This window comes from Bufo bufo, chromosome 10, assembly GCF_905171765.1.
Source record: "Bufo bufo chromosome 10, aBufBuf1.1, whole genome shotgun sequence".
Lineage (NCBI taxonomy): Eukaryota > Metazoa > Chordata > Amphibia > Anura > Bufonidae > Bufo > Bufo bufo.
In genome coordinates, this window is record NC_053398.1 from 75,861,248 (window position 1) to 75,880,866 (window position 19,619).

The 19,619-nt window shown below is 45.5% G+C and overlaps 1 protein-coding gene across 2 annotated transcripts in view; it reads left to right on the forward strand.

Annotated features, from left to right (window-relative positions):
* The window catches only part of SLC29A2 (solute carrier family 29 member 2), a 180,883-nt gene that overhangs the window by 79,730 nt on the left and 81,534 nt on the right, over positions 1–19,619 (forward strand). For both annotated transcript variants that reach the window (XM_040409501.1, XM_040409502.1), the window contains exon 6: positions 10,506–10,640. In XM_040409501.1, coding sequence (XP_040265435.1) covers positions 10,506–10,640 — 135 coding nt within the window. The remainder of the gene's footprint in view (positions 1–10,505; positions 10,641–19,619) is intronic.

Sequence of the window (19,619 nt, forward strand, 5' to 3'; positions counted from 1 at the left end):
CAGGGGAATCAGTGGAAACCCAAGGCGAAGGCAGAGGAGGAGCAAGAGGTCGCCAACGCAGCTGTGTCACGGCCAGCTCCTCTGAGGGCAGGGTTAGCATGGCAGAGATGTGGAAAAGTTTTGTCACCACGCCACAGCTAACTGCACCACCACCTGATACGGAACGTGTTAGCAGGAGGCAACATTTCACTAACATGGTGGAACAGTACCTGTGCACACCCCTCCACGTACTGACTGATGGTTCGGCCCCATTCAACTTCTGGGTCTCCAAATTGTCCATGTGGCCAGAGCTAGCCTTTTATGCCTTGGAGGTGCTGGCCTGCCCGGCGGCCAGCGTTTTGTCTGAACGTGTATTCAGCACGGCAGGGGGCGTCATTACAGACAAACGCAGCCGCCTGTCTACAGCCAATGTGGACAAGCTGACGTTCATAAAAATGAACCAGGCATGGATCCCACAGGACCTGTCCATCCCTTGTGCAGATTAGATATTAACTACCTCCCCTTAACAATATATTATTGTACTCCAGGGCACTTCCTCATTCAATCCTATTTTTATTTTCATTTTACCATTATATTGCGGGGCAACCCAAAGTCGAATGAACCTCTCCTCTCTCTGGGTGCCGGGGCCTAAATGTGTGACAGTGGCCTGTTCCAGTGGTGGGTGACATGAAGCCTGATTCTCTGCTATGACATGAAGACTGATTCTGCGCTGACATAAGGCCAGATTCTCTGTTACGGGACCTCTCTCCTCTGTCTGGGTGCCGGGGCCTAAATATGTGACAGTGGCCTGTTCCAGTGGTGAGTGACGTGAAGCCTGATTTTCTGCTATGACATGAAGACTGATTCTGCACTGACATAAGGCCAGATTCTCTGTTACGGGACCTCTCTCCTCTGTCTGGGTGCCGGGGCCTAAATGTGTGACAGTGGCCTGTTCCAGTGGTGGGTGACGTGAAGCCTGATTCTCTGCTATGACATGAAGACTGATTCTGCGCTGACATAAGGCCAGATTCTCTGTTACGGGACCTCTCTCCTCTGTCTGGGTGCAGGGGCCTAAATGTGTGACAGTGGCCTGTTCCAGTGGTGGGTGACGTGAAGCCTGATTCTCTGCTATGACATGGAGACTGATTCTCTGCTGACGTGAAGCCAGATTCTCTGCTATGGGACCTCTGTCCAATTGATATTGGTTAATTTTTTTTATTTTTTATTTTATTTTAATTCATTTCCCTATCCACATTTGTTTGCAGGGGATTTACCTACATGTTGCTGCCTTTTGCAGCCCTCTAGCTCTTTCCTGGGCTGTTTTACAGCCTTTTTAGTGCCCAAAAGTTCGGGTCCCCATTGACTTCAATGGGGTTCGGGTTCGGGACGAAGTTCGGGTCGGGTTCGGATCCCGAACCCGAACATTTCCGGGAAGTTCGGCCGAACTTCTCGAACCCGAACATCCAGGTGTTCGCTCAACTCTAAATAGGAGTCCTACCTGGTACAGATGGTGAACGTAGAGTACAAAAGACAGGAGAGTGGTCTGAGATGGTAATAGTTCCGATCTTCGCATCAACACCTAAACAACACAATGTAACTCCAAGTCAATCACACTTCTGTGAAATCAAACTGTCCATTTAGGAAGCAACACTGAGTTACAATTAATTTCACATGCTGTTGTGCAAATGGGATAGACAACAGGTGGAAAATATAGGCAATTAGCAAGACACCCCCAATAAAGGAGTGGTTCTGCAGGTGGTGACCCCAGACCACTTCTCAGTTCCTATGCTTCCTGGCTGATGTTTTGGTCACTTTTGAATGCTGGCGGTGCTTTCACTCTAGTGGTAGCATGAGACTGAGTCTACAACCCACACAAGTGGCTCAGGTAGTGCAGCTTATCCAGGATGGCACATCAATGCGAGCTGTGGCAAGAAGGTTTGCTGTGTCTGTCAGCGTAGTGTCCAGAGCATGGAGGCGCTACCAGGAGACAGGCCAGTACATCAGGAGACGTGGAGGAGGCCGTAGGAGGGCAACAACCCAGCAGCAGGACCGCTACCTCCGCCTTTGTGCACGGAGGAACAGGAGGAGCACTGCCAGAGCCCTGCAAAATGACCTCCAGCAGGCCACAAATGTGTCTGCTCAAACGGTCAGAAACAGACTCCATGAGGGTGATATGAAGGCCCGACGTCCACAGGTGGGGGTTGTGCTTACAGCCCAACACCGTGCAGGACGTTTGGCATTTGCCAGAGAACACCAAGATTGGCAAATTCGCCACTGGCCCCCTGTGCTCTTCACAGATGAAAGCAGGTTCACACTGAGCACATGTAACAGACGTGACAGAGTCTGGAGACGCCGTGGAGAACGTTCTGCTGCCTGCAACATCCTCCAGCATGACCGGTTTGGCATTGGGTCAGTAATGGTGTGGGGTGGCATTTCTTTGGAGGGCCGCACAGCCCTCCATGTGCTTGCCAGAGGTAGCCTGACTGCCGTTAGGTACCGAGATGAGATCCTCAGACCCCTTGTGAGACCATATGCTGGTGCGGTTGGCCCTGGGTTCCTCCTAATGCAAGACAATGCTAGACCTCATGTGGCTGGAGTGTGTCAGCAGTTCCTGCAAGACGAAGGCATTGATGCTATGGGCTGGCCCGCCCGTTCCCCAGACCTGAATCCAATTGATCACATCTGGGATATTATGTCTCGCTCTATCCACCAACGTCACGTTGCACCACAGACTGTCCAGTTGTTGGCAGATGCTTTAGTCCAGGTCTGGGAGGAGATTCCTCAGGAGACCGTCCGCCACCTCATCAGGAGCATGCACAGGCGTTGTACGGAGGTCATACAGGCACGTGGAGGCCACACACACTACTGAGCCTCATTTTGACTTGTTTTAAGGACATTACATCAAAGTTGGATCAGCCTGTAGTGTGTTTTTCCACTTTAATTTTGAGTGTGAATCCAAATCCAGACCTCCATGGGTTGAAAAATTTGATTTCCATTTTTTTTATTTTTGTGTGATTTTGTTGTCAGCACATTCAACTATGTAAAGAACAAAGTATTTCAGTAGAATATTTAATTAACTCAGATCTAGGATGTGTTATTTTTGTGTTCCCTTTATTTTTTTGAGCAGTGTGTGTGTGTGTGTGTGTGTATGTATGTATGTATATGTATATATATATATATATATATATATATATATATATATAGGTTATACTTTAAATAAGAGCACAACATACGACAAGAGCCGATCAAGCCCAGCCTAAACAGTAAATAGCCTTACAATCTATCAGAATATAAAGATATTTGGGTCAACAAAGGTGAAGAAAAGGTAGTAAGTAAAAGTTATAAGATGCGTGAGCACCAATGTCGCAACCCAGATAAAAAAAAAGGGTTACCCCACAATGGCCCACTATAGTGACAGAGAAGAAAATAAAAAAAGGAAATTATAGAGGTTATAGAAGAGTAGCCTTCGCTACACAATTGGGGTCAAGTGTAGGAAAGGGAAGGGAAAAGACAGTAAGTACACTTGGAGTCTTGGTGATGCATATACTCTAGTGTATACTGCAATAACTGTAAAGATTGTCAACATGTTTTAAACTACTGTAGAATGATACTGAGTGGTTTCATCAGCGCGGTTTCATCTCTTCTTCAGTGCGGTCTTTCTCTTTTTGATGGTCTTTCAGGGGGACGGTCTTCTATTTCGGGTGAAGTGTCCCATTTATTCAATAGTTCCAGGCCTTGTTCTGAGGACATGATTATCCTTGTTGTTCCTCCATCTGGGATCAATAGCTTTACAAGGAAACCCCATCTGTAGGGTATATTATGTTTGCGTAGAGTATTAGTTACTGTTTGGTATTTTTTCCTCTGTTGGATTGTGAATTGTGATAAGTCTGTATAGACTTGTATATTTTTGAATTCCTCTGGGAGTTGTTTGCATTTTCTGAATTCTTGATTGAACTTTTCTTTGACTTTGTAAAAATGTATTCTAGCGATAGTGTCTCTTGGGATTGAAGGGTCCAGTCCTCTTGGTTTGGGTAGACTGTGGGCTCTGTCTATTTCAAAGTCCTGTGAGGAGCAGTCTGGTAGAACTATACCCATTAATTTTTGTAAATATTGTGTTAATTCCGAGGGCAAAACGGTTTCTTGGATGCCCCTGAATTTCAGGTTATTTCTTCTATTTCTGTCCTCTAGATCAGCTATTTTAAGTTGTAAACTTTCAATTTCATCTGAGTTGCAATTAATGGTGTCGGCAATCTCATGTGACTTGCAGATCTGATCTATTTTGTTCTCTGTGTGTTACTCTGGAGTCCATCTTTTCCAACTTTGAGTTGGTTGATAAGAAGACATTGCTTATCTCTTTCGTAAAGGATTTGTGTAGCAATAATATTGTCTCTTTTATAAAGGATTCAGAAGCAGCTTTGTCAGTGGCGATGATGGAATTCAGGTCTATTCCCTGATTAGGTTCAGGTGTAGTTTTGGCCTGTTCTGTTTGAAGTGTCTGAGTTTCTTCATTTAAGGATCCACTGAATGATTTTTTTTCTTGCGCTCTGTTTTTGAGGACTCGCAGTGTCTGAGGAGTTGTCTGAGAAATTTTCATTCTCCGTGTTATCTTCTTGTTCCTCATTTCCCACAATTTTGTTGTTAATTTTGAGGCTTTTGGTTTTGGGACATTTTGTTTTTTGCGAACTTTGCATGTTGTACATGTCTGGGAAATCTTCTTCCAGATAATCTTTGGAATGGTAGGATTTTTTTGATGAGGTTTGCCAAACTTCAGGATTGTTTATCCCTCTGGTGCGATAAGGGTGGTTGTGTTTCTGTTGCATCTCACTAAGTAAATAGGGGATCTATAATGTGTAAATATAACAGGATTACTTTTAGTTCTGTGTATTGTAGCAGGTTGATATTTTTCTTGCTAATGAGGAAGGGCCTTCTATAGTGGCCTGTTTTTGCAAGAGGCAGTATCTGTGATGTAGCTTGTACAGCAGTGTACCCCACTTTTAATAATACCCCACAGTCCTACCAGGTTACTTGCTGTGGTTGTTGTGCAGCCGGACGCTGGGTCTTGATGGGTTAATATATGCGATTCTATTCCTGGTACTGCTGTCTTCAGGACTGTGCATCTGCTTTCATTTTCCTGCTGACACAGATCTTTGTGTATTCTTTCTCTATTGTCAGTCACACTGCTGCCAGATTATGATCCGGAGGCTTGGGCCCCTCTTCTGCAGCTTCAGTGTTCTGTACCCCTTCTTCTTTTACTTTCCACCCTCGGCCACTTACAGTAATCGTGACCGCTACTGCGCTGTTATCTGCCGCGAGGATCGTTTGTTGCGCTCCTCTCGTTCTGCTTAGGGGGTCTGTGTCCCTCTTACCATGTTTATAGTGGGTTTCCTGGACGAAGATAAAAGAGCACTTTTCTTTCCATAGAAGGGGATTTTTTTTCCTATTTTTATTTTTTATTTTTTGGGATGGGGATCTAAGTCCCTTTACATTATAGGATGTTAATTTGAGGTCTGTCATGGCAAATAAAGGAAATAAATTATTGTGGGGGTTTGACCGTAATTGTAAAAGAAGAGTTGTTGTTTGGAATTGTGGAGTGTCATGGCAGCCTCCAGGAGAGGAGACAACTGGTCTGCAACCAGCCAATACATGTGTTCCATATCTAAAGAAACATAAAAAATACATAAAGCAATAAACAAAACAGTAGTATAACAGTAATGAAGCAAATGGCAACATTAATAACATTATGAAGCTTGAAGGCTTCTTCAGAGGGGGGAGATGGGTTTGACCTAAGATAAGAGGTCTTGCTATTTTTGGGACCAGAGAGGATGGGAATAATAGACTTCAGGAGGGGAAGGGTAGAAAGGGGGAGGAGGAAAGGGAGAAGTGGGACGAGAGCATAATAATGTAGAGACATTGGTATCTTAGGTATAATCTTAACTATTCTTAAGAGAATTAAGAGATGGTCCCGGTTATCCTTCTGGGGGTTAGGTTGCCGCTGCGGTGCTTCAGGCGATGTCGTTTCGGAGTAGTTGATTTCTCCCATCGGGTCATCTTGGGGAGGTCCGGTAGAGAGGTGATTTCAGACACCGCGTTCCAGTCTGCAATGTCCAAAGGAGAAATGTCCATAGAGGAAAATGCTTCTTGTAGATCGATATAAGAGGCGATCTTGATCTGTTTTCCAGAATATTTGAAAGTTAGGCCAAAGGGAAAGGTCCATCTATAGAGGATCTGTTTGGGGTTTAAGAATTCTCCTCTTTCTCAGGGTAATAGGAGAAAGATCTTGATATATAGAGATAGAGGATTTGCCATAAGTGATGTTATTTGAAGCTCTGGCTGCATTGAGGATGTTCTCTTTATCCATATAATTCAGAAATCGACAGATTATGTCTCTGGGTGGTTCAGAGTTCTTTGGTTTTGGTCTGAGAGCTTTGTGAGCTCTTTCTATGATTATATGGGATGGTTCGTGTTACCCAGGAGGGATTCGGCAATTTGTTTAATGGTGGACTTGAGATCTCCATTAGACACCGTTTCAGGTATGCCTCTGAACCGGAGATTGTTCCTCCGGCCTCGATTTTCTTGATCCTCCATAGCTTCCTGGAAGTACAATATGTGACGAAAAAACTATCTCAGAATGGCCTGGATAAGTCAAAGCGTTTTAAAGTTATCAGCACTTATAGTGACACTGGTCAGATTTGCAAAAAAGTCCTTAAGGTGAAATAGGGCTGAGTCCTTAAGGGGTTAAAGGGGTTGTCTCACTTCAGTAAGTGGCATTTATCATGTAGACAGTTAATACAAGCCACTTACGCACTAGCCTATGTGTGCTCCCATGGTCCTAGGCCAGTGGTGGGCAACCTTTTTTGTCAACTGAGCCAAATATCGCCAAAACCACGATTGGAATTTCTTTCGAGAGCCACATTTTTAAAACCTAAAATATTGCATCAACAGTACCAGTGAGGACTATTAGGCTCATGCACACGACCGTGTGCCCGCAAAAAAGTAGCGCATGCTGAAGTGAATGGGTCCATGATGCGGGCTGCACACGGCTGTGTGCAGCCCGCATCAAGGACCCATTCACTTCAATGGGTCCAGGATCCGGGCGCATGCACTACTTTTTTGCGGTGCGGAGGCACAGCCAGAAGCACCACGGAAGCACACTGTAGCACTCATATCCCGGATCCTGGACCCATTGAAGTGAATGGGTCCATGATGCGGGCTGCACACGGCCGTGTGCAGCCCGCATCATGGACCCATTCACTTCAGCATGTGCTACTTTTTTGCGGTGCGGGCAGTCGGATGCGGATCGCGAACCCCATTCAAGTTAATGGGTCCGCGATCCTCATGCAGCTGCCCCATGGTCTGTGTCCGTGCATTGCGGACCGCTATTTGCGGTCCGCAGCACAGGCACGGCGCCCTTACATTCGTGGGCATGAGGCCAGAGTGTGTTTTTGAATACTTTTATATGTACTTTCTTTTATTTGGATCTTGATTATTATTTCATTTTATCTTTATCATTTTTTACTTTTCTTAAACTTGTCTGCAGATGTGGATGACGCACTTATGGGGGATATCTGTGGATGACGCACTTATGGGGGATATCTGTGGATGACGCACTTATGAGGGATATCTGTGGATGACGCACTTATGGGGGATATCTGTGGATGACGCACTTATGGGGGATATCTGTGGAGGGCGCACTTATGGGGGATATCTGTGGATGGCGCACTTATGGGGATATCTGTGGATGACGCACTTATGGGGGATATCTGTGGATGACGCACTTATGGGGGATATCTGTGGATGACACATATATAGCATAAGATGCTATATATGTGTCATCCACAGATATCCCCCATAAGTGCCCTCCACAGATATCCCCCATAAGTGCCCTCCACAGATATCCCCCATAAGTGCCCTCCACAGATATCCCCCATAAGTGCCCTCCACAGATATCCCCCATAAGTGAGCCATCCACAGATATCCCCCATAAGTGCCTTCCAGTAAGTAATGTATTAGTGGGGGGAAGGAAGGGGGCAGGGACACTTGCGGTGGGGCCGGTGCAGTGCACACACCGGGGGCAGCTCCTACCTTTCTGCTGCAGGACATTTCGTTCCTCCTGAGCGGCGGCCTCTTCACCACTCCACCCCTCCTCACAGTGGGCAGCTGAGCTAGAGCCGCGCCTCCTGCCCCGCCATGCGCCTCCTGCCCCGCCTGCCTGCTTCATCCATAAAGTGGAAGGAGCAGACAGACTGGGCAGCAGGCGCATGACAAACAATTTACAAGCAGTCTGAGCGGCGTGATATGGCTGCGCGGCCGCCCACCCGCCAGCCCGAACCAAAGAGCCGCAGTGAAAGATCAAAAGAGCCGCATGTGGCTCGCGAGCCGCGGCTTGCCGACCACTGTCCTAGGCCATCAGAGAGTTGCTGATGCTTTTTCCTATAGTGTGCAAGCACGACCACCACTGATGGATTGCAGGGTGGTCTGTAACCTGTTGTCCTGCAAGTTGCCTTCCTCTGGATCAACTTGCACGATAACAGGCTGAACTGGATGGACAGACGTCTTTTTTTCAGCCTTATAAACTATGTTACTTTGGAAATGAGCAGTGTATAATGTGATGGAAAAATGAATCCAGCCAACAAAGGAAGCAATATATATAATAACAATACCTTAGTAAGTGGCTTGTATTAACTTTCTCTACATAATAAATGCAACTTATTGAAGTGAAACAACACCTTTAACTTTTATATTTACTTCCTGCCATAACTTTTTTTATATTTTTTCTTTCACATAGCCTATTAGAGCTTGTTTTTTGAAGGGCAAGTTGTAGTTTCTAATGAAACTAATTAATATTGCATATGATGTAGAGGGAAGCTGGAAAAAAAAAATTCAAATGGGGTGGAATTGGGAAAAAAAAAATACAATTCTGCCACAGTTTTATGGGTATTGTTTCTATGATGTCCTAATCAGTGAAACTGACCTGTTACATTCATTCTCTGTCTTAGGCTGCATTCACACGTCCGTGTGTGTTTTGCGGATCCGCAAAACACGGACATCGGCGATGTGCATTCCGCATTTTGCGGTCCGCACATCGCCGGCACTTAATAGAAAATGCCTTTTCTTGTCCGCAATTGCGGACAAGAATAGGACATGTTCTATAATTTTCGGGATCGGAATTGCGGACCCGGAAGTGCGGATCCGCAATTCCGGATCCTGGCAGCACATAGTGCTGCCCCATAGAAATGAATGGGTCCGCAATTTTGCGGAACGAAATTGCGGACGTGTGAATGGACCCTTAGTACGATTACAACGATACCACAAAGTTTTCTTGTGTTTTAAAACTGAAAGAAAAAACTTTTTTAAAAGCTATTTTTGTCTTTTTATTGCCATTTTTTGACCCCCCCCATAACTTTTTTATAGTTTGGTCTATGGAGCTGTGTGAGGGCTCAATATTTTGCGGGTGAACTGTAGTTTTAATTGATACCATCTTGGAGTGTATATGACTTTTTGGAAGATATCTCCTTATGGAGAGCACCAGACAATTACCCTGGGTCTCTGCTGTAAGAAACAGCAGAAACCCTGCTGCTATGGTGCCCTCTGCGCTCGCCAGTGGCACCATATTTAAAGTGACACCAGCATGCTGAGTGGATGCAGCTTGCAGTGCAACATTTTGCATAAACATTGCACTAAAATTCTGGCATAAAGCCAAACTAAACCACTAGGTGGTATAAACTTAGACAAGTATCTAGCCATGCATCAAATCTATCATCCAGCATTTAGCCACTGTGATACATTTGTTGCATGTCTACACAGTCTGTGTTAGTTTCTGCCATCGTTAGGATTAGTATCTTATTAGTTATTTTTAATTTACCATGATATATATCACTTTTTTTTCTACACAGACTACTAAAGTTGGCCCTACACCTAAAAAAAAGATTGGCCACAATGCAGTGTTGATATGAATATCATATGAACAATCCCACCAGAAACATGGAGGGCTAAACTGTCTGACCAGGGAATCAGCACTTATTATCATCATGGGCAGGATTACATTGAAAAATAACAGAGCTGATGTCACCCGGTGATTTGGCGTGATGTATTATTAAATTCGCATCGGGGAGGAGACGCAGTCTTCTGCTGTGGGCGTCTCCTTCTCCCTTGCTGTGAGCGCGATCCAATCAGAGCTGACTACTCGCAGCCAGGGAGAAGGAATCTCGCTCCTTCATAATTAGCCTATGTCAAAACTGATGAAAGGTCCTCTATCAGTGAAGAAGTTCGGGCCTGGGTACCAACATTCAGTTTTTTAGCACACGCGTGCTAAACGGATTAAAACGCTTTGCAGTCCCGTGGAAAAAACTGAACAACGCAATCGCAGACAAAACTGACTGAAATTGCGTGCACACTCGCGCAGGTTTCCCGCAACGCATCTGGACCCCTTCCGCGACGCCCATGTGAAAGGGGCCAAACAGTACCATATTTTTTATGTTTGGTCATCATTTATCACTCTTTTCTAACATTTCTTCCTTTCTCCCCAGCGTTTTGTGCTATTCTACAGGGCAGTCTTTTTGGCTTGCTGACGCTCTTCCCGCAACATTACAGCAGCATGTTCCTCAGCGGTCAGGGGATGGCTGGCACCTTTGCAGCATTGGCCATGCTGCTTTCCATGTCCAGTAAGTATTACTGTCTCCTTCAAATATTTTGAAGCTGTAACTTTCCCTGTCAACTCTTAGTCGGGGTAGGATATAACCAGATTAAGTCTTTGTCTCTGCAATGTCTTTTAAGCAGTGTTTCCTTGCAGTGGCGTTGCTAGGGCTGGTGTCACCCGGTGCAGTAGAAAATGGTGTCACCCCCCTTCCCCCCATCTTGCCATATATGGGGGCTATGGTGGTGCTACTGCCATAGAGGGCATCCGTTAGCTCAGCAGACCCCCCCTAGCAGTCAGAGCCTGGTCTCGGGAGGGACACTTCCAGATTATTTTCTGTCTGCTGCCACAAAACAATGGTGCTTATAGCACAGACTACACACTGTAGCGTTATACTGTATATTGTGGAGCACAGTGTAGCAGTATCAAGTGCCTCTCTCTTCCCCCCCATGTCCCAGTATCATAGTGCCTCTCTCCCCCCCCCCCCCCATGTCCCAGTATCATAGTGCCTCTCTCCCCCCCCCATGTCCCAGTATCATAGTGCCTCTCTCCCCCCCATGTGCCAGTATCATAGTGCCTCTCTCCCCCCCACGTGCCAGTATCAAGTGCCTCTCTCCTCCACCCACATGTCCCAGTATCATAGTGCCATCTCCCCCTCAAAAAAAGTGCCAGTATCAAGTGCCTCTCTCCTCCCCCCATGTGCCAGTATCATAGTGCCATGCCATCTCCCCCCCCCCCCAAAAGTGCCAGTATCAAGTGCCTCTCCCCTCCCCCCAAAAAGTGCCAGTATCAAGTGCCTCTCTCCTCCCCATGGGCCAGTATCAAGTGCCTCTCCCCTCCCCCCCAAAAGTGCCAGTATCAAGTGCCTCTCTCCTCCCCCCCCCCCCCATGTGCCAGTATCAAGTGCCTTTCTCCTTCCCCCATGTCCCAGTATCATAGTGCCATCCCCCCCCCCCCCCCCCCCCATGTGCCAGTATCAGGTGCCAACCCCCCTCCCCCATGTGCCAGTATCAGGTGCCAACCCCCCTCCCCCCATGTGCCAGTATCAAGTGCCTCCCGCTCCCTTCATGGCAGTAACAGTCGGGTATCAAAAAAAACCACTTCTACTTACCTCCATGTCAGTGATGCAATGCAGCCTCTTCCTGTGTCCTGCCCTTTATGTCCATATATGGAGTCAGTGCTTGTATTTCAGAAAAGTTTCTGCTGGGATTCGAACCCACGACCTTCTGTACCAGAGGCAAAGCACAACCTCACAGCCATAAGATCTGCCTTGCTACTGACTGAAAAAATATGAGACTTCTACTGTTATAGCTGGCTAAGTGTACATCCATACACATGACAGCTGCCCTAACACACCCAGCTCTGCTATATCTCTATATATGATGGCTGCCCCAGCACACCCAGCTCTGCTACGTCTATATATCTCTAAGTATTGCTATACAGTAGATAGATATATAGAGATATAGCAGGGCTGAGTTTGCTGGGGCAGCGGTCATGTGTATAGATGTAGCAGAGCTGGGTGTGTTTGGGCAGCTGTCATGTGTATAGATGTAGCAGAGCTGGGTTTGCTGGAGCAAATGTCATATATAGAGATATAGTAGAGCTGAGTGTGCTGGTGCAGCTGTCATGTGTATTAGATGTAGCAGAGCTGGGTGTGCTGGGGCAGCTATCATATATAGAGGTATAGCAGAGCTGAGTGTGCTGGGACAGCTGTCATATAGAGATATAGCAGTGCTGGGTGTGTTGGGGCAGCTGTCATGTATATAGATGTACACTTAGCCAGCTATAACAGTAGAAGTCTCATATTTTTTTCAATCAGTAGCAAGGCAGATCTTTTGCCTCTGATACAGAAGGTCGTGGGTTCGAATCCCAGACACATCTTTCCCTCTCCTGAGGACGGCAATACAAATGACTCGTAAATGCCGGCCCTGCTGGTGTCACCCGGTGCGGTCCTCACCCCCCTTGCAACGCCACTGTTTACTTGTATTACCCATTTGCACTTCTTTCCTGTGATTAAAGTTCACAGGTCTGAAATTGGACATGCTATATTTAAATTACTAGAGATATCTTTAAAAGGGTTTACTGATATTTATTTCCATAGCATCATCACTACGGCATACAAGGAGATTGACCTCTGTAGGGGCAGGAACAGAGAAAGGTTAAATACCCCCCTCCCACCACCAACACCAGTGTTTCCTGTCCCTACAGAGGACAGGGCAGAGAAAGGTCTCCCTGTATGCAGGGAGATGAAGAAGCTAAGGAAATTGAATCATCTTTTCTTTTTTTGTTTTACCTTGAAAAATCGCTGGCATCCTGCATGGCGTCCCCCTGCCCTCCCGCGGTCCAGTACTAACGCTGGGCAGGGGGTGTGGGGTATAGTCTCGTCCCGGTTAATCCGGGGCCTGATCCCTCGGCGTCGACTCCCTCCTGGCCTAGAGAGGCTTCAGCTGGGTTGTGCGCGGCATAGTTATGACGTCACTTCCGGCGTTCCGGAAGTGACGGCGTTTGGCGTCCTCCCCGGCTTAAGGCAGAGGCCTGGACTCCAGTAGGATGCTTCTGTGTATCGGTTCCCACAGCCTGCGGAGCCCTTACCTATTCCGGGAAAAGGACGAAGCATCCGGCCACAATGTCTGGGACAGAGTGGTCCCCTAGAGAGCCCGAACGGACGCTGCCACCATCCGTGAGTCCCCATTCGGGGGTATTATTGCTTGGTCAGGGAGTCTATTGATCCCCCCCTCTCCTGCTGTAAGAAGAAAAAGGGGGGGGATGGAGAGTTTGTTCTCCCAGTTTAACTGTGGGTCTTATCTCTCTTCCTGGTGGGATATCTTTTACAAGGAGCTCTCCTCAGCTCGACCCCCCCCCCCCCCTTTTTAGTTTTGTCCATTCCCTTATAGCTACCTTCTCCTCCCTTTGGGTGTCTAAAGAAACCCCAAAAAAGATCAAGAGATCCCTCAGATGTATCTCCTGTAGTGGCAAACTTCTTGACAATTATCTCAAGAAACTGTGCAAAAATTGTATATCAAATATTGTACGGGACGAAGCACCCTCTCTGAAGGAGGAATTAAAATCTATGATACAGGAGGAAATCCGTTCATCTTTAGCCCACCTATCTTCTAATCCCCCCGATTTACCGCAACCTAAGAAAAAGCGGGTTAGATCACCGTCCCCTTCTGACTCTGAAGCCATAGCGGACGAGAGCGTCCACTCCGCCAGGTCATGGGAAGAGGGGGAAAGAGTCTCTGATTCGGACTCAGTAGATAGTGGTCCTAGATACTATTTTTCTACTGAAGATATGTCCGACCTACTAAGAGCGGTCAGATCTACTATGGGAGTTTGGGGGATTGAGAGTTAAAAAAACACGTGTGTTTCCCATAAACGAAAGTATTAAAGATATGGTTCTTGAAGAATGGGCAGATCCGGAAAGACGCCTGGGAGTCTCTGCTTCGTTTATAAAAACGAGATCCCCAAGATTGATGTTCGAGTTGCTAAAGTGAACAAAAAAACATCTCTTCCATTTGAGGATGCCTCCCAACTCAAGGATTCTATGGATCGTAAAGCTGACAGCCTCCTCAGGAAGTCTTGGGAGGCTGCCATGTTTAATATTAAAACCAACATTGCGGCTACCTCAGTCGCTAGATCCATGTATCTCTGGTTGGGAGAATTAGAAGACCATATAAAAAATAAGACATCTAGAGAAGAAATCCTCAATTCTCTCCCTCTTTTAAAATCTGCCACGACCTTCCTGGCGGATGCCTCGGCCGAGTCGGTCCGATTCTCCGCCAGAGATGCAGCACTTTCCAACTCTGCCAGACGAGCACTTTGGATGAAGTGCTGGTCTGGGGACAAGACTTCTAAATTGAAACTTTGCTCTATACCCTTTTCTGGAGAATATGTTTTCGGCCCGGTCCTAGATAAGATTTTAGAGAAGGCCGCGGACAAAAAGAAAGGGTTTCAGGAAGATCGTCCCTTCAGGCGCCGATTTCCCTTTCGCTCTTCCTCGAATCAAGAGAAAAGCTACAGGGGGAAAGGGAAGTCGGGGCGCTGGAGTTATCCCAAAGGGGGAAGAGGAAGAGGTTAATCCTCCTCCCACCAGAAATCGTCCGATAAGCAATGACGCCGGAGTGGGGGGAAGACTCTCAGAATTCCTGGGGACATGGGAATCTATTTCCCAAAATCCCTGGATCTCCAAAGTTGGTACAGGCTATCAAATAGAGTCGTCTTCAAAACCCCTAAACAAATTTTCACTGACACGATTTCAACCCAACCTTTGGCATGGAGTCCAGAAGCTTCATCAGATGAAGGTAATCTCCCCAGTTCCACCTCCATAAAGAGGCAGGGGTTACTATTCAACATTATTTCTAATCAGGAAATAAGAAGGCACATTTCGAACAATCATAAACCTGAAGCCATTAAACAAGTTTATTCTTTAACGAAAAATTTTTCATGAGCAGAGCAGTTCATCTGAAAGGAACACTGAATTGGGAAGCGGATTTTCTCAGCCGCCACAGGATCGATCATACGGAATGGTCCCTAAGCCCAGAAACATTCAGGTTAGTGGTAGGAAATTGGGGGATGCCCGACGTGGACCTATTTGCCACCAGGGCAAACTCAAAGGTGGAGACATTCTGTTCCTTAAACCCCAGGGACAGACCTCATGCCTTGGACGCCTTCGCCATCTGTTTTCATTGGAAACTATGCTCTGCCTTCCCTCCACTTCCCTTAATTCCAAAAGTAATCCAGAAAATTGGCCAGGACAAGGCCACGGTAATTGTGATCGCTCCCCTATGGCCGAAGAGAAGTTGGTTCACATCTCTCCAGAAATACTTCCTCCAGGATCCTTGGTTCCTTCCTATGCGGGTGGGATCTACTCCATCAGGGTCCGGTTCTGCACCCAAACCCACAGTTTTTGAAATTAGCAGCATGGATCCTGAGTCCCAAACCCTGAGACTTCAGGGCTTGTCAGATAAAGTTATTACTACCTTGAAAGCCTCCAGAAAGAATGTTGCAATTCAAAAAATAGCGGCACATCCAAAAATAAAGGAAGAGTGCCGGCTCACAGTATGCAGTGCACAATATAATATAAAAGAGGAGAGAGAATACCGAAACAAGAGCCGCACATCTAAAATATAACAAATTTATTCAAGAAAACAGACACGACACAGAATAAGTTAAAGAGGACCATTCACTTGTATAAACTATGTGAACTGAGTATGCTGCCATATAGAGCGGCGCCCGGGGATCTCACTGCACTTACTATTATCCCCGGGCGCCGCTCCGTTCTCCCGTTATAGGCTCCGGTACCTTTGCTCCTTAAGTTATAGTAGGCGGGTCTTCCCTTGTCCTGTGGGCGTCTCCTTCTCCTAGGCTGCAGCGCTGGCCAATCGCAGCGCACAGCTCACAGCCTGGGAGAAAAAAAACTCCCAGGCTGTGAGCTGTGCGCTGCGATTGGCCAGCGCTGCAGCCTAAGAGAAGGAGACGCCCACAGGACAAGGGAAGACACCGCCTACTATAACTTAAGGAGCAAAGGTATCGGAGCCTATAACGGGAGAACGGAGCGGCGCCCGGGGATAATAGTAAGTGCAGTGAGATCCCTGGGCGCCGCTCTATATGGCAGCATACTCAGTTCACATAGTTTATACAAGTGAAAGGTCCTCTTTAAAATCGTTGTATACAACAAATCAGGGCCATGTGAACCATGAATCAGCACATGCCACCCTGGCTCACCACAAAGTCATAGGCATGCCCCCACATCAATAAGTATATAACATTATAAAGTGCATGTAATCCATCAACAATGAATAAAAGCTCAAATACTTAACATAGAAGTAGCATGGTGGGGGGTATGCGTGGCGGTCAGGAAAAGAGCCCAACGCGTATCGCCAGACTTGCTGGCTTCCTCAGGAGTGCCTGATCCTAAATGACACATGATCAGATATATATATACACATAGTAATCAAATAATAAGTCTTTACCTGCGTCTCAGGTCCCCATGTGGAGAGAGGGGGCGGCGACCACCTCTCTGACATGGAGGAGGAGAGGGGGGGGTTGGGGGTAGGACGGCGCCTCGGGCCTTCAAAAAGCACATGGATATGGCTAATGGGGGGACGCCCCAAGCAGACGGCAACCGGAAGTGCCGTCTGCCCATGGGTGCAATCGAGCCGGCGTGTGCTGCGTTCCAAACACCGGAAGCAGCAGATCGCGCAGGCTCAGGAAGCATTTGCTGCGTGTCAACGGCCGGAGATGACGTAACCGAAATAGAGCGCGAAGTGCGCATGTGCGTGGGATACTGTGGGCGAGCGCACGGCGGTGGAGATAAAGGAAAGAAATAGACAGACAGAAAATAGAACTACATTTTCGTATAAGGGCAATAGTTGATAATTAGAATCCCTGTATGATACCTAATGCCAATGTAAGTTAACAGGATCCAGATTATTCAGCGAATAAAGAAAAATATAAATATATAAAACAAAAAGACATACATAAAAACACATTCGTGAACCATGATGAAATACATAAGTGAAACAAACGTGTGGAAAATTTTATTATGATCCATGCAAGTAATCTAGTGGAGTACAATTGTAAGGCCCCTTTCACACGGGCGAGTATTCCGCGCGGATGCGATGCGTGAGTTGAACGCATTGCACCCGCACTGAATACTGACCCATTCATTTCTATGGGGCTGTTCACATGAGCGGTGATTTTCACGCATCACTTATGCGTTGCGTGTAAATCGCAGCATGCTCTATATTCTGCGTTTTTCACGCAACGCAGGCCCCATAGAAGTGAATGGAGTTGCGTGAAAATCGCAAGCAAGTGCGGATGCGGTGCAATTTTCACGCACGGTTGCTAGGAGACGATCGGGATGTAGACCCGATCATTATTATTTTCCCTTATAACATGGTTATAAGGGAAAATAATAGCATTCTGAATACAGAATGCAAAGTAAAATAGGGCTGGAGGGGTTAAAAAAAAATTAAAAATAATTTAACTCACCTTAGTCCACTTGATCGCGTAGCCGGCATCTCCTTCTGTCTCCTTTGTTGAATAGGACCTGTGGTGAGCATTAAGTACAGTTACAGGACCTTTGATGACGTCACTCCAGTCATCACATGGTACCTCACATGATCTTTTACCATGGTGATGGATCATGTGATGACCGGAATGACGTCACCAAAGGTCCTGTTGCTGCACAGAGATCAGATGAAGCCAGAAGGAGATGCCGAGCCGCGAACAAGTGGACTAAGGTGAGTTAATTTTATTTATTTTTTTAACCCCTCCAGCGATGTTTTACTATGCATTCTGTATTCAGAATGCTATTATTTTCCCTTATAACATGGTTATAAGGGAAAATAATAGCAATCTACAGAACACCGATCCCAAGCCCGAACTTCTGTGAAGAAGTTCGGGTTTGGGTACCAAATATGCACGATTTTTCTCATGCGAGTGCAAAACGCATTACAATGTTTTGCACTCGTGCGGAAAAATTGCGCACCCGCACATTTTCCCGCAACGCCCGTGTGAAAGAGGCCTAATAGTGAAAAATACTATTAATGAACAAAATTGATTAGTGCATAGAAAGGCGCCATCAAAGCCCTAAATTAACCCTATATTTTTATCCTGTGATTAATTCATGCGCAGAATTAACCATCAGTCAAATTAGACTTGATATGTTAATTAGGCTACATGATTTGTACCCAAAGTTATGTGATTAAACACACGTGCCTCATTTTTATTATTCCTTACCCCGACATTCTTCTATTTAATTTGTATTATTACTATTTAATTTTATTAGTTTGTATTTTTCATACTTGATTTTTTTTCTTCGAAATATTCCTTTGACAATATATGTTATTGTTTTATTATATATTATAATTTTTGAAATTATTTCTTATATTTTATTTATATTATATAATTTTTTATATTTTTTATTAAATTATTATATTTTTATTTTTATTTGTACAATTTTTTTATATTTTTTATTTTATATTTTTTATATATTTATTTTTTATATATTTTTTTATTTTTTATATTATTATATCTATCAATTATTTTCAATCTAAATTTTATTCAACTATTATTTTATTGTATATTATTTTATCCTGAATACCTCCTTGTTCCACATAATTTATTGTATTTAATATAAAAAAAAATTAAAAAAAAAAGGGGGAAAAGAAAACGAGAAAGAAAATAGAGTAAGAAGATGGCTCCGTGCCGTCACCCACAGGACCCCACACCGAGGCCACAGAAGTAGGAGAATGTTACAGATGGTGGCATTTAGAGAGGTGCTACACCGGGTAAGTGTAAACAACAGATAGAAGTTAAGCGAATCTAATGAATCATTCACTACATGTCCAATGAAAAGGTGATGATAAGAAATCCTCTTCCGCAGTGATCCAGAGAAATTCTTCCTTATAGGCAATATTTAGATCTTTCCCAAACTGAAGTGCAGAGAAGGGGATAACCCGGCAGGCCTGGGATTAAAGGCCAAATGGTCACGTGCAGGAAACGAAGAGCATGTGCATCTAAGAAAACAGACAAAAGAAAAAGGGGTTAGAAAAATGCAAAAAATTATCTAGCATAAAAGCCTGTGAATAAAAGTTCCTCATTAAGACCCTGCGGGGACAAACAATCTAAATTGTAAATCCATCGGGATTCCGCTTTAAGCAAGCATTGTGTTATACGTGTACCCCTGATATTATAGTGGACTTTCTCCAAACCCACCACCTGTAAACCGTTGTACTTACCACCATGATGGTCCAAAAAATGTGTGGCCACAGAGGTAAGAGATTTCTCCTCGTCAGCCCTATCCCGAACGGCCAGGGTGATGTTGGACATATGTTGTTGGATCCGTTTCCGCAGTTCTTGTGAGGTTTGCCCCACATACAATTTCCTGCATGGACAAATAATCCCATATACGATATTCCTGGTGCGGCAATTTATGTTATGATTCAGGCGTACACACTCCTTACCGTTTGTAAAGTTATGCTTGCCCAACATGAATGGGCAG